The sequence below is a fragment of the Vidua chalybeata genome, chromosome 9, assembly GCF_026979565.1.
Source record: "Vidua chalybeata isolate OUT-0048 chromosome 9, bVidCha1 merged haplotype, whole genome shotgun sequence".
NCBI lineage: Eukaryota > Metazoa > Chordata > Aves > Passeriformes > Viduidae > Vidua > Vidua chalybeata.
In genome coordinates this window covers 23228410-23251909 of record NC_071538.1, presented here as the reverse complement: position 1 = coordinate 23251909, position 23500 = coordinate 23228410, and the positions used below count along the sequence as shown (strand labels likewise).

The following is a 23500-nucleotide window of genomic DNA, read 5'->3' as shown; positions in this document are numbered from 1 at the left end:
GTGCTCTGACCTCAATGCTATGAAAAAAAAATCTGGGATACCTTTCAGGCTATAGGGTTCATCCCCATTTGAGTGCACTGAGAGCTTTTGACACTGGCCAACACACATCTGCAATACTTACACAACATTAACAAAAACATACTGCTCCTTTGGTGCTATTCTGGACAAGATGGATCTTAGACCCTTTTTATTCTTGAGCTAATGGCTGAAGAGCTGACACATATTGGTCCTTAATTCTCAGAGCTTGTTCCCTTTATTTCAATGTATTGTTAGCACTCAATAAATAATAAATAAGTGCTATGTTGGTGTTTCTTTAATGAACTGAGCTTATAGTCCCAATGTGCAGCAGCTGTGCATGCACATCTCCATGTGCAGTATTAATGGTTGTATTATGTAACTGTATAATGGATTGTCAAGGAGTCTCTGGGACTCTTGCCTGAGAGAGGATTTGAAGGGAATGTGAACAGCAGAGTTTGGCCCTGGATTCATAAAAGTGAATTGATCAACAGTAGAGCAACATTTTCTATTTACTTGATAAATAAGTTCAGCCTCTAACAATCTGAGAGAAATTTCAAGAACATATGCCATATTTGCTTGCTTATGAAGCACTTTTTTCCCTTGCTTTGGATAAACACAAGCTGAATGAAGATAATTGCAGCTGTGTTTTATAGGACCAAAGACAGGGCTAAAAATGCCCAGAGTGACAGGGTCACAGCTAAAATTCTCCCAGCTCCCAGTGAGACCTGTCTGGCACATGCCTAAGCCTCACAGAACTGAGCAATCGCTCTGCTTCACATTGCTACTGACTCCCTCACAGGAGGAGGGATGCACAATGTCAGGCTCCTCCAGCCACCTTCATGAGGGGAGGAGAGCATCAGAGATGGTCAGTGCATTGCTGGGAGCCAGGCTGTACACACAGAGCATTTTGGTTTTTTGATATTGCTTGGAAGCATCTGCTTTCTCTTCTATTTAGCCTGCTCACTCCTGGACTGCTGAGCCCCAAGCCCTGTGTGAAATATGCACATGCACAGGCAGGGCATGAGAGGGAGGAAGAGTCAGCTGCAGTTTACTAAAGCATCAGAGGAAGAAAAGGAATCAAAGATGAATTTGGGAGGCCATGGAAGAGAGAGAGAAGGAGATGCAAGATGCTGAAAAATGTGCTACATGCAAGAAATGGAATGAAGTAAAGGGAGTATGTGGAAAGATTAAGGAGAAACTGAAGGGAGAACACAGGGACACCAGAAGGAGAGAGCATAAAAAATGGGTAAATGGTGAGACATAAATAAAGAACAGTGAGGGAACAGCTGGGAAAAGCAGAAGAGAGCTAATGGACTATTTCAGTATCTTTTGGGAAGAGCCTAGAGAGAAGCTTTTAAAGTAGAGTTTTAAAAATTAAATAATCAGAGAAATGGTGGTTATATTGGTTATATGGGGTGTTTTTAAGGAAGAAGAGAGCAATCTAGAGGGACTACCCAGCATTTAGAAATTTTCTAATTCTTGAAGATTCTAACTTCTCCAGAGACTTTAGTCAATTTACGATATCAGTCATGGGCTGTTTCCTAGTATCATTACATCCACAGTACTTTTTTCTATAGCAGAGATTAGTAGTGAAGGTTTTTCTTTCAAGCAGTTATTGATTTTTTTGCTTTAAGTTTAACAACAGATCCTAATTTTCTTGCAAGGGAATAGGAAAAGTTTTGTAGGTGCAGTGCTGAGAATAAAGATTCTGTGGATCCTTAAGAACCAAAGATTCACTGTACTGAGGTTGCACAACACAACTTCACAGCTTGGCACTTCCTTTTAGTCCTCTGTTCCTATGTTTCTGTAGAAGTCTGATAGATTAAAATTTAAATTTTGAAAACCTTTAAGCTTCAATTAATGCCTCTTCACCAAAGTCCTCATGTTTATACTTTAAGAACATGCTTAAGTTTCTTTGAAGTCAACAGAATTAGAAAAACTCTGCCAAAAAGAGATAAAGGATTTGTTTTGTTGATGTATGCAGGCATATAATTAGTGAAATTTTAAGTACAAATCTTAATATAGATACTATTATTTGGAATAAAAATGGCTGTAATCTGTGTAAAGAACTAGTAAAATCTAAACTAACTTGAAGATCTTTCAGACTGGAATAAAGAAGTGCACATGACCAATCCTCTTCCCTGATGTAATGCTCACCACTCCTTATTTTGGTACAAACATGTGTTTTACATAAGCCTTTTTTAGTTTGCTGTCAGCACATTATTATAAACAAGGCCAGCTTCTGACAGATGGACACAATATCCTGTGTTTCCTTCACAGGTGAACATGATTTTGAACAGCAGGTGCCAGCCTCAGAGAAGCCACGTGATGTTGCCATGCTCCATATTGGTTGAGGTAGGAAAATATAGTAGATACATTGCTAAGTTCTTGGGTGTATTTTTTAGTAAAATACTCTCAGCAACTGTTTATGTTTATGGGCTGCTCTCTGCTAGCAATCACTTACGGCAGCTGGGAACAAAATTCCTGTCCCTATAATATTCTTTCATGAGAGGGAATGGAGTCCCTATGCCTGCAATTAAATTTTAAGTAATTGTGATGTTCTGAAGTACCAGAATACAGGGAAGTGAAGTACCTCTGACCTTGACCCATAATTTTAGTGATTAAATCTTAATAATATTCTCTAACTCTGCAATTATTTTTGTTCTTAAAGCACTTTACATTTGAAAGTTGCATATCTTGGGGAGTCCAATAAAATTTTGCTATGAAGGTGAATGTAACTCTCCATAGCCAGGTTTTACAGGATAACTCAGTTTAGAATAGTTGTGCTTATTTATATTGGCAGAGGTTTTGTTCCTGTTTATTTTAAGCCATTTCTATGTCCAAAACATTTGGATCACACAAAAATTCCAGCAACATTTTTCTTATCTTTTAGGGCATGCTAATTATAAAGAAAAATACTGATTGTTCTTCTCAGGTTGCCAGCTGATTTGGTATGGGGGAGCCTGAGGGAAAGGAATAAGCTGTATTTTCAGCACAGTCTTTCCTGATCTGCATGTGCACACTGGTACCATTGGATTCTGTGGACTGCAGACCACAGTGGAACCTCTTCAGATAAACATTGCTTAGGCTGAGTGAGAGTGGGGCATTTGCATTCAATTTTCTGCTCAGCCACAGACTCATGCACCATCCTGAACACCCACTTGGGCCTTCCTGCAGAGGCTATTCAACATTGTTATCCTTGCATTTCAGGCATCAGCTGTTCTAGGGATTTCAGTGGTGCTTAGTGTTAGACTTCACAAGAAAAACTTGAGGCGTTTTAAGATTTCCCCATGAATCTAATTACTAGTCTCTGCATCTTGGTACCCATCTCCTTACCTCATACTGGTACTGAGAAAGCAGTGCTTTGGTTCCTGTGGGATGCACAGATCCTTCTGTGATACATTTAGAGTTGTCTGATAAATGGAGAGTGGGGGATGTCATAAATTGAGGGAGAATATAGCAGCAGAAGTTTTTTATGGTATAAACATTATGACTTAAATGACCTTTCCTGCAGAAATTCTCATCCTCAGTGGAGTCATGGAGCCTTTTTGCCTTTTGAATTAAGGTGTTTAAGGTTTTTTTATCAGCACATTTTGGAAGTTATTTCTGTGTGGATAGAAAATTGTTTCATTGTCTGGTGTTATTTCTGTCACATAATTTCAGCAAGTTTTGTAACTTGGCAATTTATGTTCACTGTTTCAAGTCATGTTTGTGATCCATTGTGACACAAATCACTGCAGATCCACTGGCTTTTCTTGCTTGTGCAATGTCACACTGAGACAGCAGCAAGACTCGTGGCCTCTGTGTCATCACATCTAATAGCATTAGGGGATCAAAAACTCCAATGATGTGATGTCATGATGCTATTATAGAAGTTTGCCATGAAATTAATTAGGGAAATCATAAAGAACAGCTAGACCTATAGATGGGCATAGGGAAATGTGATTTATCTTCCTGAATGTTGGGGGGAAATAGTTAGCCTTGTGCCAAATCTGGCATAATTTGGAAAATCGGAATAAGATTTCTACACCCACATTTAATAAGATACCCAGGTAGGAAACAACAAATATGTTGTAGCAGATTGTATTCTACAATCACTTGCTATTATCATTGTTCTCTAGGAGCAAAAGGTGATCCAAAGGTTGTATCAGCTGTAGTTCAGATATTAGGAAAAAGTTTTTTACAGAAAGAGTGATCAAGTCTGGTATGGTCTGTCAGGGGAGGTGGTGGACTCACCATTCCTGGATGTGCTTAAAAAAAGATTGGATGTGGCACTTAGTGCCAAGGTTTAGTTGAGGTGTTAGGGCATGGGTTGGACTCGATGATCTTGGAGGTCTCTTCCAACCTGGTGATTCTGTGATTCTTTTTTTAAAGCAGCTAAATAGGACAAGTATGCAGAATTTGCACATCCAGGTTTAGGTATTTGGGTGATTAAAAGGTCTGTGAGCTTTCTCAGCCTTCCTTTAAAAGCTTCATTATGTCCTTCCTATCATTAAAATGGAATAGCAGCTATGAGGTGCCAGTGGCAGCAGTGGTTGCTCATTTGGTGATGATTGCTTGGAGGGACCCGATGTGTTTGCAGTTTATAACACTGGGCTATCTGTCAGAGAAACTCTTTATTTGCACAGGCACACTAAATGGCTACTAAGTGTGTGGCTTTGCCAGCCTGCAGACTTGAACAAATATTTCATGTATTTGTTTTGCATGGAACCCAGTATAAATGTGCTTTTCTGAAAGTCTGCTGGTCTTTATTGGCTTGACAATCAGAGTATTTGAGCAGGTGTAAGTGGGGTGCAGGATATGACACTGCACTGTACACAAAGTCCCAGCTTGCTTCTCAGGGAAGTGTGTCTGAGATGCTGTTGCTCTCCATGCCACTGATGTCCTGGCAGCACTTTCTCCCGAGCTCTCCAGCAGGGGCTAAAGAGAGGCATAGCCCTCAGCCAGGGCTTGGCCTGGGACTCATGGCTGGAGCTGAGCAGGGCCAGCACAGCGTGGGCCACTGAAAGCTGTATGATGGCTAGTAAGTACTTCAGCCAGCAAGAGATGTGAAAGTGCTTGTTGGAAGTTACAGCAGGGAATAGTTACATACAGGTTAGTCAAATTCTATTTCACTCTCCTCAGAAAAATATTACTTTTTCATGAGTAGCCTGCAGGTTAAGAGTAAAAAAAGAAAAAAAGGTGGACATCAGAGTGATTTACAGTAGAGGAATACTGAGAGTAGCTCTCTCTTGCAACAAGGCAGAAGTAGGTTTACTGCACTTCTTAGAGCTTGCTCACAAGCATAGCTCATCTGCTAAGCAATGATGTTATAACAGGTAGATCTACTTTCTGTGCTCTTGCTCTTTTTAAGAATATTTAGTGAAAATTTTTCCTACTTAATTTCTAACCTTGTGAGATCTAAGCAGATGTACAGAAACTTTCAGGGATAAGAAAACCAGGTTCTCTGTTTGCTTGATTCTTCTTGTGATACTAAGCTTTATACCTTTCAGAATGTCAGCTTTTCTCCACTAAATAGCCTTGTAAATTATTACTCACAATATTTCCAAAAATTTCTATCATATTTAATTCACAAATGGTAGAAAAGTTGCACCTGGGTATTCTGTCTTCTGTTGCAGATTCTTTCATTAATTAATTCAAAGAAATGAACCCCATTTAATCTGTTGATCCTAGTGGATAGAACTAGAAGTTTATGAGAATATTGACTTCTGTGAACCTCACATATGTCATCAACCACATATCTAAATTTTGTGAAAAATTTATGTTAATGTGCAAGGAACTTCTGAATTCTTAGCAGAGAGCCATGGACTGTGCTTAAATACTGACAGGCTTTGTCCTTTTTAGGGTTTTTTGAGGGGGATATGTTTTGTAGCAATACAGCAATATCTTATTTTCATGCTTTTCAGGAGATGCTGACTGACATTACACTCTGCAGAGTTCTTTATGCAATTTACTCTCCACTGAACTGAGATTTTTTTATAGCTGAGAATCAAGATGACTCAGACAATTTAGAGCTGATTCAACAGCAGAAGGTCAATCTTAGTTTCTCCTTTACCCTTTGGATTCTAAGGATTTATTTTCTGCCTAAGAAAGACATAATTTATAATCTCTCTCTTGTGCAATTTTTCTTATCCTACAATTTTCTTCTCCTTTTTTTTTTTCTTTGTTTCCAATATCTAAGTTGCTTTTCAACAGTCTTAAGAACTGGGCAGTAAGCCTGCTAGTGCAGGAAGCTCAAACTAGTTACGTGAATTTGTGGTGATACTGGAAAGCCAACAGTGAGTATTTCTCATCACCTATCAAAATAGCCAGCCTTCAAAATATCAACTTTTCAAATGATCTCTATTTGAATTTATAACTCTGAAAATATATTTTTTCTTTCAATCTAGATTTTTAATTTTTTTAAAAATAGACCTTAAAGATACTGCACTGAAGTGAAATACTAGATATGTGTACTGGAATCTGCTCTTATATTAATAAAGTATGGTTTCTGCTTCTACTAAGTCTTTTTTGGGTGTTCATTTATTTGTGTATTTATTTCCATTCCTAGGCTTGTAATTCCCTTTAAGTGTGGAGTAAGAATTGCCTTTTTCATCAATGTGACATGAACAAGGCAGTACAATTCTGAAATGCTATGCAGATTTATTTCTAATAATACCATTACATATTGTTGATTTTGTCCCATGATTTAGCCCTTAAAGCTTTGCATAACAATTTGAATGCAAAATGTAGATCCTAAAAGGAATTACAGAAAAAATAAATATTATTATAATAGCAGATCTTCCGTAAGAATAATAAAAATATTAACAATAATTCCAAAATATATTCTGTTTTATTAGGCAGTTTTATTAAGTATGTTGCAAAAAAAATCCATTTCAAAACAATGTAGTGCTTTAAATACCGTAGATAATTGTAAAATACCAGGACAGGATCAAATATATACAATTTATATACAAATAAATACAAATCTTGGATGGAATTGAAGTTATACAGAGATTCAATAGAAGATAAATAAGTAAATAAACTGTAACAGAGAACTCTACTCCATAGCTTTCAGTGACTTTGACTGTCTTTGTTTTAGAGTTGCTCCTTCAATTAGAAGTAGCCCTTTGGCTCATTTTGACTTAGGGAAAATATACTTTTGACTGTCCTGCCTATTTCTTAGGGCATCTGGCACAAAGAAGTTGCTTAGGGAAATGCATGAGTTTTGAACTAGGACGTGAATTGCTTAGGCAGTGTTTGTCATTACATTTGTCCAGGATGTTAGAGAGATCATCTTACAAGACAGCTCAGTGACTGACTGTCCTCTTAACCCCATTCCACAAACAGGAAAAAAAATACTGTTCATTTTAAAATCTTGCTGGATTTGATGTATCAATTGTCTGTCAAGGAGCATGGAGGGAAACTATGTGAGAGTTTCCCATTCTAGTAGATTCTTCTTTTCTTTTGTGAACATAGCCAAGTTTACCAACCCAGATTCTAGTCTTTGTGAAACTTATTGCCATATATTGATAAACCTACATTTACTGTGTTGGTCCTCTAAGGGACTTTTGGATTGAAATTACCTTTCATGAAGCAATTCCTCCACAATTCTTTTCAGTTGCTAATTTCTATTATTCATTTTAGAAATGCTTTACAATGAAAAATATATGTGCTATAATACAGATCTGTTCTGTCACTGCTAGAAAGGAATAGCCTGCTGTTAGAAACAGGGGAGGCTCTGGTTTATCTGTGTAGTATTTAACTTGCAAGAACTGCAACACATTTTATTTGACAATGCCCTGAGAAATTAAACTTCCAGGCATATCTAACAGGATGATAAACATTCAAAGAGAAGAGGATTTCAACATTAATCATTCACTGAGAGCAATGCAACTGAGAGAGACCAAGCTGATGCTGATGAAAAGCACTAACGGTGCTAATGAAAGTTTTCAATGTCTTCTTCTGACAAGGCAGGCATTGGAAAGCTTCTGCTGCTTTGAAATGGATAAAGCATAGTAATTCCATAAATGTTCTTTATTTGTAGTTTTCCTAATAAATTTCTGAGCTTAGCTCTCATAAGTAACAGTAACACCCTAGTAAGCATTTGAACCTTAGCAGGCTGTTAAAGACTTGTATAACAGAGACCCAGATGTCTGAAATGTTCTGTGTGCAAGAGCTGTGTTGGTCACCCCAGGCAGTGCAGGAAGAGCCACCTCCCCCTCTCTGCTCATCCTCCCCTGCTGGCACTGACTGACTGGGGTAACCTATACAAGAAGCGGGTACCATTTCCCCTGCTGTTCATAGTGCCTCTTTTATTTATAAGAAATAGATCAAAGCGCAAAAAGGCAGGAAGAGAAAGTGTCAAGGACAGTAGGATCCAAGTCAGCTATACTCTGATGGAAACTAATTAATTAATTTTTTTTTTTTTTCTGGAATTGACTCAAAGCCCAAAGAAGTTCCCAGGCTTTTTGCTCTTCGCTATAATGCAATGACTTTTTCAGCGCTGACCATGAGAAATGCAGAGAGAAGAAAATCCCTGGTAGCCAGTGAATGCTCTGTGGTTTATCTTTCCTGCTGGCTGTCCTAGAAGGGAGGGCACAGTGGTTTGTGTACCTATAGGACATGAACATGTAGTTGACCTTTCCTTTCTCTGGGGGATATTTTTAGACAGTGGAAATCTTTTTTAAGAATTTGTGTAGCATAACTACCCCAATTCTTAAAACAGTTCTTTAAAACATCCACACTGGTGGTATTTTTCTTGAAAACTGAAATGAAAATATTGTGTAGAAGTATCTATTAATTGCATAAAACTAGTGAGATTCAGTTACTGGTGCAGAATTAAATTGCTGTGTATCAACAGCAATGAAAAGATCTCCATCCAAGATTTTTTCTATCTTTGGGGAAGATTATATGATAAAATCTGCTCTGCATCCCCATTTACATTGTCCTTATTTCCGGAGCTGCTAGTTGCAATGTTATTGTAAATTGAGCTATAAATTGGAGAGTGCATGATTAAAACCTGTCTGGATGACATGCATTGTTTAAAGATGTATATAATACAACATACCTGGCTTTCCCTAAGTTTACTGTTGACTGGCTGTGTAATTAGTGCCAAGGTCAGTTGGGAAAAATCTGATATTTTTCTCATTTCTATGGGTTTACTTTTCTTTTTTTTTTTTTGTTTTTGCTAGCTGAAAGTTTAATTGCTCTAATGGAATGAAATACTGGACATTAGGATGCCTAATAAGCTAGATAATTTGCTTAAATCCAATTTGGATGCTGTCTAGTCACTGTAGAAGCAGCATTCAGCATGTTAGGTACTGGCATTGCTATATGAAAAAAACTTTAATGCCATAAAAATTATGGCATTACTACTTCCTCTGGTAGTTGTATCTTTTTAGCAACTGTCCACTTAATTTCCCAAACGTTATTTTTTGTGCCAGCTTAGGGAAAATAGGAATCTGCAGCCCTTATGTTCTGTTCTCAGGTCTCCTACTGATTTTAATTTCTCTAAATCAGCAGAATTCCTATAGGAAGGGGGAGAAAGACCAAACATTAATAATATTTTAATGCCTTTTTATTTCAGAACTAGTTGTACACATTTACAGCTTTACCACATAGCAGTCACTTCAAAGGAAATGAGCCTTATATGCCTCTAAAAATGCTAGTTTCTGGCAATATGAAGAGTGTAAAAACTGCATGATGCTTTAAGGGCATAAAAGTAGTCATTAGGCAGTCATAATAGAAATGGCATATGAATTTTAGTTCTGGTAGATATTGTTTAATCTTTTCCCAAAATGAATCCTGAAGACATTTCATGTTCCTTGGTTCTGTCCCAGTGATTCATCCTTCTTCCCCCTCTATCACTTGCCAGGCCTGTGCAGAGTCAGGCAGCCTGTGCAGACTCAAACTCTCCTCACACTGTCCTGTTGTCATGTTGGTCATCAGTTACCTGCATGAGTTGTTGAGCTGCTACCTTTTAGTCCCTTTGCTCTGGAAGGAACCTCCAGAATCCCCCACTTATTGCATTTTCCCATAAGAAACCTGTAATTTCAGCTTCTGATGTTCTGGCCAACTTTGCAAATTCACCCTTGCACAAATCCCTTGCTCCCCACCTTTCCACTTCTATTGCTTTTCCCACATAATCACTTGCCACTTCTTTCTTTTAGTACAGTCAGTTGCCTGTAGTTAAGCTGGCCAGCTGGATGAATAAGGCACTGAATGAGGAAGGATTTTCAGCAGCAGTTATAGAAGTAAAAGCAGTGATAAAAGTAAAGAGTTGTGTATTAACCAAGCAAGCATATATTTTGTTACATAATAATTTGACAGTGTTCCCTATTATATCAGTGCTAGACATATTCTAATCTAATAATTTTCTTATCCTTTAGCCTAACAATTTGTTAAACAGAATATTTTTAAATGAGGAGAGCAATCTTATGTAAGTTAATTTAGCAGGGCTTGAAAGCTTTGGTTATTAATAATTCACGGTGCCAAGTTACCACAAAGAATCTTCAAAAGCTGGTTTAACTTATTATTTTATTATTATTATGTCTCTTTAGTTTTCCAACTGTTACTTTCAGTTCAGGCTTCACTTCTGAAAGCTGCAAAGGCTGTTGCCTTCTCTCAGAAGTGACTTTTTGATGCTTTAGTTACTTCCTTGCTGCCTTCATGAGTCTTTTGCTAATGCTTGACAGCTTGACAGTACAGTTTTTGCCTGGAAGGTAATTGTGATGTAAAATTATGGTTAAGTCAAAGGCACAATCTCTTAGATTATATTTTTGAGAACCAATCCTGTAACAGGTTTTATGTAGCACCTTATTGGATCACATACATGCACATAAATATATAGATATATACACACAGAGTACTGTCTCTTTAGAAAGTGGAAAATTAAGAGATCTCTTTCTTGCTACTGCTTTAGGTAAGTGGATGGGCAGTTTCAATTTGTATCAATTAAGGAATTTAGAGGAATTTTATTCTTAGATATTAATTACAATAATCAAGTGAATTACAATAATTTCCGTGAACCACCATTAGAACAGATTGTAACCATTAAGATTAAAGACAGCAAATGTCTGGCTTGGAGTAAATAAAATATAATTCACAGAACCAGAGAAAATTTTAGGTTCAGAGCAGGGCTGACCTCACTTTTTGGTAAGGTTCCTCAGAGCCTTGTAAATGAAGTTTTGAATACATCTCCAAGGGCAGAAATACCTTGATAGGAGGGAAGTATCTGAATAATGATTGATGGAAACGAATGCTTCCTGCAGCAATTATTTTGTAGGAATCCAGTCACACAACTTTCAGTGTGAGCATGCCTAATGCCTTAAAAATGTTTGTCTTTTTAGTCATGCTCTGAGCTTAGCCTTGTAGCCAAAAAGGCTAAGTGTAGAGGAGATATCTGCAGAAGGTGGGAGTTTCTTAAAGTGCAGAGGTGTCTGCCCTGCAGGGGCCATAAAAAGTGTGCAGGAAATTCCTGTGAGGTGTATCCTCAGTGGCCTGGTGATGGTGTCATTCATGGCAGAATCCCAGGGCTTACAAATGCTTTGTGTCTTTGTAGCTGACTTTTGTCACTTGGGTTTTCTGCTTTCTTGAGTTTTCTGTCTTTGCTGCATCCTCATGAACAAGCTACAAAAGAAAGGGCATTTTTCAGAGGCACGTTTGAAAACATGAATGTAACATGAATGTCTTATGAATGGCTTGGTGTCAAATGAAATGCATGATACACATTTCTTTTATCTCCATGGATCATGAATGCAGAGGGATACATAAGGGTGCCAAAGAGCAGGTCTGATGAGTATGATAAACTGGACTTAAGTATTTTTAATACTTAATTTTTTCAAAGTAATCTAAGAAAATAATCAGCTCTATTGCTAGTTTTCTTCAACAGTTACCTGGTAGCAATGGATACTGTTTGTAATTCTGTTTGAGAAATTCTGTGGGCTTCGGATTTTTTTTTTCCTTTTCTCCATTGAACTGCTGCCTCTGTATCCTGAACTTGCTCTTTCTATGCTTTTCATTGTAATTTTATGAAGTAACAGATAATGTTCAACTCAGGAATGGGATTTCAGGTGTAATGCTAATGAGAAATGTCTGGTATAATTTGTAAGAACATAAGTAGTTCTATGGCACAACTGTATGTGAGCTTCCCCAGCAGAAGCTGTTACAGAGGAAGTGTGGGACTCCTGCCAGCATGAGCAGCATACATTAAACTACAACCAGAGCTGGAAGCATTCCGTGACTTTGGTGCATAATTTATTATATTAGTCCATTTGTCTTTCCCTTCTGAAAGAAAGCCAATAAGTGGGTTAATTTAATCTTACGTCCAGATTTGTGCTTGGAAGTGAAGTCTTGTATCCTTCCCTGTCCAAGATACAGCTGCTAGGGGCCAAGCTGGGCTAAGGGAAGAGGGAACTCTGCAAGTTTTACTCTGTAACTGCCACTGGGGAATCATCAGACATGAAAGGAAGACCTCACAGTTCCATGCAGAGTCCCATGCCAAAGCTACAGTCTAATTTCTTTACATGCTTTTGGACGGTTTTATGGTTCCCCTCCTTAATATCACAAAATATTTTATTCTCTGCTCATGGATTTAGCAAAAGATGATGATAGCAAGTATGCAGAGCTAACAATTAGTTGTAATTCTGTTAAAGTGTGGAACTTAAAAATGAGAGGGTGGATTCATCCAGCCTCTACATCCGGCCACTAAAACAGCCAGCCTGTGAGTAGACAAGGACTGATTCATCACACAAGTTTTCCTGCAAATGAACAAGGTCTCCTTCAGTTAAAGCAGAAGTTTATCTCCATCTTTCTGGCAACTTTAGCTGTTGTTCATAGGTCCTTGAGCAATGTCTCTATAGGATCTGTAAAAACACTGGGGACTTCTAGGATCCATCTTCTGTAGGCAGTTAAACTGGGGGTGAGAGCATAACAAACCCCAAAAAGGTCTTGATGAGCTTGCCATTTCCTTCCTTCACACTTCTGGATTTTCTGCTTGATGAGAGTTTTATACTGACAACATAGAACCTTGAGGAGTGGGCAAACATTTCAGTTTCAGTGTATCCCCTTAATAGCAGTACAAATCTTTAACCAATAAATTATCTTAATTAGTCTGACTATTTATAATAAAAACGTACAAAGGAGAAGGCAAACTACAGTGCACAAAACTGTCATATTCAAATGAGTGAAATTAATTCAGTAATATGGAAAGAGAGTTTTTGAACTGGTCTGTAAAACCTTCAGGCATTGTTCAAATGTCTGAACTGATTTTAGATTATGTACAAAATCAGCTGTACGAATACATACAGTGTCCTACACAGGGTAGGTCTGTGTGATTTTTCTTTTTCACCCACTTGAATACTGCACCATGAATAGGCTAGTGCTATGTCAAATACTGTGCAGTAATCTGCTGTGTCAATCTTTCAAGGTATCATTAATTACCTTGGAAGTGGCTTTCCTTCATTACAAGAAATTATAAGAATTCTGGGTGAATGAGTTGAGGTAGCTTATTTACATATTCTGAGGCTAGTCATATGATTTTTATTGAGCCAATTATGCCAAAGATTGCCAAGTTTACAGTCAGTTTTTATAGCATTGCAGTTACCAAAAATGCATCTATCAATGAAAATAAATTTGTAGCTGTGGTAATAATTTTCTGAGTGGTAGGCTTTTTCCTAAATTTATCTTAGGAAAGATTAAATAATTATTATTTGAGCTTTCAAGTACCAGTGATTTCTTTAATTTCACACTGACAAAACTGTATCTGTGTTTTTTTATTATAATTAGTGGTAGATATGCTAACACAGGCTTTAATTCTGAGACTGTACAGGCCTTAGGTACATGGTGTCCCTCTGGTATCCCAAGTTTCTGTTTTAACCTATGAAGAACTATACTTCTTAATTTGCATAGAGAAAGCAGTTTTTTAAAGATTAATTATATTACTGATATAAACACTGACTAGGCAACTAATGTGCTGTGACTGCTGCTCATTATATCAAACTCAATCATTTCATTGCTGCCTTATCCTCCTCCTCATTTGTTTCATCTCCATCTGCTCACTCTCTCATATTACTTGCACTGCATCATATGAGGTACCCAAGCTTACTGGGGCAAAATATTGTTTTCTATGAAAAATATGGTCCAGCTCTACATAATACTGTGATAAAAATACAATAGCAATGCTTATGCTGCTACTAATTTGACCATTTTTCTCCCTGTTTGAGTCTTGGAAAGTATCATTCCTATTTTGGAGCTAGTTTATGTATGTGTCAGTGAGTTAAGAGTAGAATTGATGACATCTCACTACAGCTCTTTAAAAGAAGGGTGCTAGTCTAAGCTAGTCATCAAAGCTTCTGTCATTACTCTTACAAGTGGTATCATAAGAGGCTGGTATTTCTTAGGATGCAATGAATGACATTTTCAGAAGATTATTCATCCTGCCCTAATTTCAGTAGAGCTTAGTCATGTAATGGAGTTGTCTCTGTAAACTGCATACTAAGACCATAGGAAAAACTTGAATTTGATGCCTAACTTGTTTTAATCATACTGCAAGTGTTCTGGGTGAGACCCCATTTCTGATTCTGGGCTGATGCTGCTCCAGCTGCTAGGAAATTATTTTTATCTTGCATTATCATGGCCCTACAAGCACAAATTTTAGCAGCAAATGTCCTGAGTTTTAGAACTTATGTCACAGCATATCATTAAACAATTTACTTTATCAATTAAAAAGTCCTTTTAGTTGTCTCTTAAAAATATCTGTAGAGATTATAGTTCATTCTGTCTTTTCCCAACTGTTGTGCCATCAACACAGATGCAATATTCCTCTCAGAAAGGGCTGGGTTAGTGTATTAGTGTAGCAGTGTGGAGATCTAGCAGTAAAACAGTCATGGGGCTTCAAGCAGCTGACACTCTGATAAAGCATGAAAGAGGTAAACAGGAAAGACAAAAATAGTGGGATGATTTGCTATCAATTCTTATTTTCCTTCCTATTGAGCAGGCTTTGCTGGGTTGGCTCTGTTTCTTTACTGCCATTTGCCAGAGCAATGTTTTATAACTAGAAAATACAATAAGCAGTGGTGATGTAAGCATATGAAAGGTTAGTGAATTTGGTTTGGAATTGGAAATACCTCTTTGTAATAAAGGTCATGATTTCAAAGCATTGCAAACTAGTGTGTCTAAGGTTTCTCTTTGTCTGCCCTGCTCTACATTATGTCTCCTGAGCTGAAAATTCACTTAAAAATAGGTAGCAAATGAAAAGAACAAGATAAACCTATGAGGAACATCAGGGAAACTCTTGCTCTGAGATCAGTGGCACTATTCCCAAAGAAGTTAATTTCAAAACAAGTCTGTCAGTTATCTGAGTTTTAGCTGACAATTTAATGTATGAGTAGCCTTCTGAAACAAAAATTGTGGGTTCTGGGCTTTTCTCTGCCGTTCTTCTGTCGTACATATCACTGTTGTTGCAGGATATATTTAGCTGGTTGCATTAGTCACTGGAGATTGTGTTCTTATACTTCTGTATGTTTGATTTAATATATGTTTGCATATTCAACTGTGCAGGCAATAGACATCATGTTCATTATAATAAAAAGCTATATCTGCATTTACTTGATCAGCTAACTGTGGTACATTGGTACATCTATAAACAGAAGTTGGTTTGTGATAGCAAAATGCAAGATTATTTTATCAGCTGATTTCTGGAAAAAGATTGATTTTCCTCAATGCAAATTTTGAAAGATATATGCTACCAGCATTTCTATGGGGCATGCCCTCAAACAGAACTGAAGACTGAGTCTTGTGCTCATTGCAGTCTGGCTGTTGACTTTTGTCTTTGGATCAGGCTATACATCCTAACAATGAGGGTGTCTGTATGCAATTTCTGCGATTATGATTTTTATGTGTATGGTAATGTGTATTAGACTGTGCTGAAGAAATGGGGAAAATAGAATTTGTACTAGGCAGAATTCACCACAAGATGTCTCATGTCTCACTACAGATTTTTCACAAAGGTAGGGAGCTATCCAGCTAAGTCTGGTGAGTGCAGTGCAAATTACATGATTCAGATTCTTCTGGAGACTGTGTTAAAAGCACATAAAAATAGACTGGATGTGGAATCCAGACATGACGAGTGTGTTCTTCAAGGGTTGATTAAAAATAAATGCATGGAGACTAACATCACTGAATACTGAAAAAATTCTCAAGAAAGGGAGGAAAATGAACAGTTAAAGCCAAAGTACAGCATTAGAAGAATGATTATAAAACGGGGTGATCTAATCTAATTTGTTATTTCTTACCACCTTTACTATGTAAGATAAGTGGACTCTATGGCTGAAGTGTCCATTAAGAGTGTTTTCCATCCTTGTAACATCGGGGTGGGGTGTGTACCTTTAAGTAACAGACTAGAGCCCACACATGCGTGAAGCCTTGGGCACAGTTGTCTATTCTTATGTGTATTGCTGTATATGTATTTTTAAATAGAACTCTTTTGTGTTCCTATGTGTATGACTTCTCTCAGCACTGGTGCAGACTCTCCTCTTACTCTAGGATGTTACTTGAGTGAGGATAGATTCAAGGCCAGCTACCAATTTTCTTTATAGCTGTTAAAAGCTTTAAGTGTTGATTGTTTTCATAGCTATCCATATACATAAGACTATGTATTTCAATTCCAGGTTTTGGAAGGACTAGGGGGTCACGGTGGGTAGTTGTGGGACTGTAGGGATCTTCTACTGTGGCCAGAAACGAGCCAGAGCACAAGCTGATTGTATAAGTCAAATATATTTCACATATCCGATCACTCAAACAAGCAGATATGCTCAGGATAAATACTATGTATTGACAAATTTTTTAATATAAATAAATAGACTAAACTTATGGGGTTGGGGTATGTTGAGGAATCTAATTTTAAACTTTATGATAGACCCTTTTGTTAACATGTAACTACAATGTATCTCCAAAACTGCTGCCATAAAAGTGTCTGGCAAACCATAGAGCAAAAATGAATTATTTTCTTGTAAAATCACAGAATCACACAAGAATACATGGAGGTGTTTAAGGAAAGACTGGATGTGGAATTCAGTGCCAGGGTCTAGCTGCCGCAGTGGTGTTAGACTATAGGTTGGATTCAATGATTTCAGGAGTCCCTTCCAGCCTAAGTGATGCTGTGCTTCTGTGATTCCATGTTGAGATCTTTCCCACCCGGCCAATAGTGGCGATCAGTGTGCCTGCTCGGGCCCGTCCGAGCTCTTGGCAGTGTCGGGGCCGCTTTCCGCCTGCTCCGTGAGGGGACGGGACGGGACGGGACGGGACGGGACGGGACGGGGTGCACCTGCGGGAGCTCCCCGGCCCCGTGCACGCCCGTCGTACAGGTGTGTGCGTCGGTGCAGAGAGGGACCCGCGGCGGCTCCCGCCCCGCAGGAGCAGGGGGAGAAAGCGCGGAGGGTTCCTTTACTAATCACGGCTGCGGAGCTGTGCCGTGGGAGCCGTGCGGGGGTCGAGCAATCCCCTTCACCGCCGGGTCCGGCGCGGCCGCTGCTCCCGGGGCGGGGCGGGGCGGGGCCGCCCCTGCCGCTGCCGCCACGCTCCGCCCGCCCGCCGCACGAGCCGGTGCCCGCGCTGGAGCCGCTGCCGGAGCGGCGGGCCGGGCCCCCGCTGCCCTGCCCCGCTGCCCTCTCCTGCCCTGGCCGCGCTCCCCGCCGGGCTGACCGCGCTCCCGGGCGCCGCTGAGCCGCCCCCGCCCGCGGTGGATGCCGCCGGGGAGCGGGCGGAGCGCGCCGCCGGGGAGAGGGGCTGCCGCGGCCGCCGGAGCCCACGTACATGCGAGTGCCCTCTCCGCTCACCAGCATGCTTTACTTCCAGATGGTGATCATGGCAGGGACCGTGATGCTGGCTTATTACTTCGAGTACACGGACACCTTCACCGTCAACGTGCAAGGCTTCTTCTGCTACGAGGGCGCGTACCGAAAGCCGTACCCGGGCCCGGAGGACCGCAGCGCCGTGCCGCCGGTGCTCCTCTACTCGCTGACGGCAGGCGTGCCCGTGCTGGTGGTAAGCAGGGGCCGCCCGTGCCCGCACTCCGGTGACTCGCTGGGCTGGAGCGGGCCGGGGCGGGCCGCGGGTCCCGGCCGGAGCAGTGCCGCCGGCGGGCGGCTGCGGGCCGGGCCCGGCGGGCGGGGACCCTGCGCGTTCCCGGGACTGCGGCCCGGCCCCGGGGCCCCGGCGGGCAGCGCTGCCGGCCCCAGCCCCTGCCCCGCCGTGCCCACCGCGCCTCTCAAGTTTATTTTTAGCTCCGGTTTATGTAACTGCCAGTGCCTGTATTTCCAGCCCCGTGCGACTCCTTTTGGTAAAAAATTACCTTTTTCGAAACGCGCGTCGCTTGCACATAGATGGGCAACCTGAGGAAAGCCCCGTTTTTAGCACCCACTTACTGATGTGTCATCCGGTACTAATTAGAAAATCCCTCTGTCAGGTTTGTTTTCTAAAAGTCAACTGGTACGTGCAAGGAGCAGGGAGCAGTTTTACTTGATTTAGTTGTCTCCATATGTCACAGTTACTGATGTGTGTGCAAACGAAATCTGTGTCTCTAATTGAACATGATGTTCCGTCAATCAGTTTTAAACAGGTGTGTCTAAAAAGTGGTTTATTTAATCAATTTTCTATGGGGATCTTTTTTTTTTTAGAAAACAGCTAAGAGAAAGCTTTTTGGAAAAGCAGTGAGATTCCTTTCAAGCTGTTGAAGATACTCTTTGTGTTGTCAGATAACGAGGGCATTAGCATCATTCAGTGATCCCTCACCATACTGAGGAGGAAAGACCTAGAGGGGAACGTTTGACTATTGGGGATGGATTATATATAGATTTACCAGGTGCATGCACAGTTACACATACAGAAAGCCCTTGTAAATAGTTGATTTTAATCAACTGTAAGCATTAGAATAATAAAAGAATGCAATAAGAAGAGGCCTTTTAAGATAGCAATTATTTTTTTATCACAATAATTCTCTTTCAGGAAAATGTAACAAAATAGGAGTAGAAAAAGCCTCATCAGGGTACAGCTATGGTAATCCCAGACACAATTTCTGCTTTTATAGCATCATGAGATCTCAGATGGTATCAAATATAAAACCTTATGGTCAGGATCAGCCTTAGTACTGAGACTTGCTTCTCTTTTTAATTTTTTTTTTACTCCTAAAGAATTCAAACTCTTCATTTGGCAAAACCTGTTATGTAGCATTTTGGCTTCGTTTGGTTCCTTCGATTTGAATATCAGTTACTTGACCACTTTATTTACCTGCTTGTTCTTTTGAACCCCTAAATACTGTTGAGATTCTAAAAGGGAATTTTTGTTGGGGTTTTCTTTTGGTGACGTTTCTCTGATGTTGCCATGTGATGTTTGTTTTGCTTTTAATTCTATTTCTTTTGTTTGCCTCAGGAAGTTATAAAGGCTATGTCAGATATTCATGTTGAGCATCTCTTTTTCCTAATATGTGTCAGCAAGATGGATTGGTAGTTTCCATTCATTTCCTAGGTGCTAGATGATTACGTCAGAGCAATCTCCATGACATTTTGGGTTGGCAGTCTTGTAATTAGCCTTGCTAAAAAGCTAATAATAGATTTTAATGATATTTAACTGTATTTCATCTCCCAGTCATCAGTCTTTTGGGCAGATGGCATGCTTTGGGACATCAGGGCATGGAAAACCACATTGTAGATGCCTGTGTTTCACTTTTTTAGAAAGTATTTTTATTTCATTTTGTTAAACAAAACATTCAGCTCCTGGGAGGCTCATGAATTCAAAAGCATTAAGTCTAATAATTTAATTTTATTAAATAGATGGATTTTTCAGATTTTGCACAGAGTTCTGTTCTGATTTGCCTTGAGCAATGCTCTTGGACTTAGTGTTTACTTGGGATGGCACTTACTGAGTTGTGCAGAACATGTACATAGCCTTTGCTTGTTCTTTTCATTGAATGGAGTGGTGAAAGTAAGATTTCTTCACCAAAACAACGTGTATGTTCAGTTGTAGTAGGTTTCAGATATTAGGTTCTCTTCTATTTCATTTATTTCTCGTCTATAACATTTTGGACATACATGTTCTGTGTAATTTTGTTCCTGTAGATGAAATACAAGAATGAATCATGTAACATAGCCCCATGCAAATGTAGACTAGTGAAGGAAATAGATTTCTGTGAATGCAATTTCACATTTTTTTCCCCACAATGAGTATTATCCTGGAACATAGGATATTAAATACTATCATTTATGAAGTTTTTTTTTTTTAAATCCTTTTTTTTTTCCTGCTTGTTTGGGGAATGGGATTAATGCTCTTTCTGAAGTTTTGAGGTAGAGCAACAGAATCTTTACTTTAGTGTTCACAGCAACTGAGGTTTTTTTGAGTGATTGGACTTATTAAATTGGAACAATAAATTACTTCAAAATAAGCCAGGTTATCTTAATGTGACTCAATTAATGGCTCCATTGCACTGAGCTTAAATGAAGTTGCTCAAAAATCATAAAAAGAAGTTTTTCTAATGATTTTCTTTCTTCATGCCTCCTAGTAGAAAACTAAAAAGGTAAAGTGCTGGTAGCAGGACCTGTCTTGATGAGCATCTCATCAGCAGCAGGTCTGTGGCTGCTGTGAGGCTGTCCCGTGGCTGCTCATCCAAAACCCCTGTGCCACATCAGGCCATAGGGTTGGGCTGAGTGTCTGCTCACAGGGCAGCCACAGGTGTGTGCTGAGACCTAAATAACAACCTGTGTCAGCTGACAGGGATGTACTGTGAGCACTGTGTTCTTCCTGGATATTTTCTGGTTAATGCTGCTTCCTGCTCGTACATTCCTACAGCCCTGGTGCAGCATTGCTGCCAGGCTTTCATTCCTGAGTCAATCTGCTTCCTCAGCCCATCTGCCCCCATGCCATCCAGGGACAGATGCAGCTGGCTGGCAAGGCACAGGTGCTCAGGAGTGTGATCTGAGAAGTGCAGTCCCAGGGCAGAAGCAGAGACTGCTTGATCTACTGGAATGCTTGACTTTTTGATGGGCTTTTGGCTTTTTTGTTTGGGCTTTTTTTGTGTGGGGGGGTTTTTTTGCTTGTTTTGTTGATTTTTGTTTGTTTTGATTTTGATTTTTTGTTTTGTTTGTTTTAGTTTGTGGGTTTTTTTTTGTTATTGAGGATTTTCTTTGGGGTTTTTTTTTTTGTTATTGTTTTTTTTTTTAATTTTTATCTTTGAGTCAAGTGCTCTGATATGGGAAAGGGAAACAGACTGAAGGAAAGGGAAAGAAGTTTTGTGCTTTGTACTTGGGACTTTCTGGGTTTGTATATCTACAGTCTTTGGTAAAGTAATTACCATGTATTTACCAAATATTTGGTCAGCTGTGACTTGGTGGGCAGCTGGACTAGATGATTATTGTATGTCTCTCCCAGCTGAACTACTCTATTCCAAATATCTCATAGGTTTTGTAGGATCTAGTAAGGAGTCAAATTGTGCTATTCACTTTGGTTGTAACAAATTTATTGTCTGCTAAGATGTCTCTGCTTAAAGCCCCTGCAGAGTTGCCTGGAGAAGCTGTGGCAGCCTGGTCCCTGGCAGGTTCAAGGCCAGGCTGCATGGGCTTTGAGCAGCCTGGCCTATGGAAGGGGTCTCTGCCCATGGTGGGTGGGCTGGAACTATCTCAGAATCTCAGAATAATGAGATAAGCTTTAAGATCCCCTCCGACCCAAACCATTCTATGATTCACAGGTATTGCAGCAGCTGTAGGAAACTTGTAGAGGAATCCAGCAACCTTGCTGTAGGATGAGAAGAGGTGTTCTGGGTTTTTTTTTTTCCAGCTGGTTTCCTAGCTTTTATGTAGGTTCCATTAAATGAAGATATATTATAATGTTGGTTTTCTCTGGATTAGCTCTAAAGGGTGTAAGCACTGTTTCTTATCTGCCAAATCTGTACTTCATGAGTTCTTCCACTGGAGAATTTTGGGGGCTCAAACACTTGCTTTTGTTTAGTCTGTTTTTAAAAAAGTGCTGAAAACAACTGCAGCTTAACATATAATAAAATATATGGTCCCTTCCAGTGTCAGACTTCTATTTGTTGAAGGACTCCTAGGTAATACTTTTATGCACAGGTAATGACTTGAATGAGTAGATGAGTTTGCATAAAGAGCATCAGGCACACAAGCAGTAAAATCTTTTAAAAATTGTGGATGAGGTGGAAATTGCAATCAGAAGAGTGGAAAAGTCCTAAGTGTGGTATTCTGTGTGGGAAAACTGAGACTTGGGCAGAGGCAGTGCCTCTGTGGGCTCCCTTTTTCCCCTTTGTGACTCAGATTTGGAAGAGTACTGTTGACTCTGTGCTCCCATCTTTTTACTGTCCATAGCACTAATACCCCGACATCTCTGGTATACTGAGGAATTCTGAATACATGGTTTATATTTTTTTATCTTTTTGGTTTTTTAATCCTAAAGTTAAATGTGAAGGTGACAAGAAATAGGTTCTTGATTTGGGTCTACTCAAATACGTAATAAGCATAGAACTGCCAGTTGAGGACTCAGTGCTATTTAAGCCATTTCCCAGAGTGCCAGTTCTTGCTCAGTGGGCTGGTTGCTTTTTTAAACTTGTTATGACAGATGTAGCTTGGGAAATACACGTCAGTCTAATCCTTTAGCTTCCAGTAGAAATGTTTTCTAGAACAGTGAGGCTAGTGTCTCATGTTTTCAAAATCTATAGAATGATCAGTTCTGCATTGTTTCTTTCTGGTAGATGCTAATAATTTTGACCTCTTTAAAATACTGTGAAGTGCACTCAAGGATTCTTTTAGTGATTCCACATGGTAATATGGATTATTTAAAATGTCAAAACTGTTTAAACAATAAGTGGTATAAAATGTGATGTATTGGATCTAAGATGTATGCTGACTGCCATATAAAAGCCAGGAGGAGATACTGACACATTTTCATTAACATATGTAAACAGTTTGATTATGCAAATGGTGTTTGTTTTTATTTCCATGTAACAAATATGTGATTACAGTACTTATCTATAAAATATATACTTCTATTTGCTTAGGTGAATTCCTAGCATATTTGTATTTTCAATTAAAGACTAATTTGTTTTAGGATAATACTTTTAATGTCATAACTGAAAAAAATATTTGCCATTTAGACAGGAAGTATTGCATCTCTCCTTTTTTCTTTTTTTAGTGGACTGGAAGAATCTCTAGATTTGGCACATCCCAAACAAGGGATGGATGTCAAAAACCAGACATTCTGCCTTGAGCTTAGCTTTAGTCAGTAACTTTTTCCTTTGAGGAGGAAATTTTGAATCCTGGCAAAAGAAAGACTGTAAAGTGAAAGATGCAATATAATTGTTGTATCAAATTTACTGTACCCTCATACTTAAGAAAAAACAAGATCATTCTGTGAAAATTGAGAAAGAGAAGCTAACTTTTGAAGTATCTGCACAGTTTCCCTAAGTCTGCTTTCTTCTTCACTGTCTTTGCTGTCTTAATAGCTC

The 23500-nt window shown here is 39.3% G+C and overlaps 1 protein-coding gene across 10 annotated transcripts in view; it reads left to right on the top strand.

Moving 5' to 3' along the window:
* PLPPR5 (phospholipid phosphatase related 5) overlaps positions 1 to 23500 on the top strand; it is a 214962-nt gene that overhangs the window by 55182 nt on the left and 136280 nt on the right. For 7 of the 10 annotated variants that reach the window (XR_008432280.1, XR_008432281.1, XR_008432282.1 and 4 more), the window contains 2 exons: positions 2299 to 2373; positions 17854 to 18042. Coding sequence is in view for 5 of the 10 variants with exons in the window: in XM_053950082.1 (XP_053806057.1) it covers positions 2299 to 2373; positions 17854 to 18042 (264 nt within the window). In the remaining 5 variants the exon portion in view is untranslated. Of the gene's footprint in view, positions 1 to 2298; positions 2374 to 17705; positions 18043 to 23500 lie in introns of those variants that run through there. The other 3 variants (XR_008432283.1, XM_053950086.1, XR_008432284.1) reach the window with 2 other exon arrangements.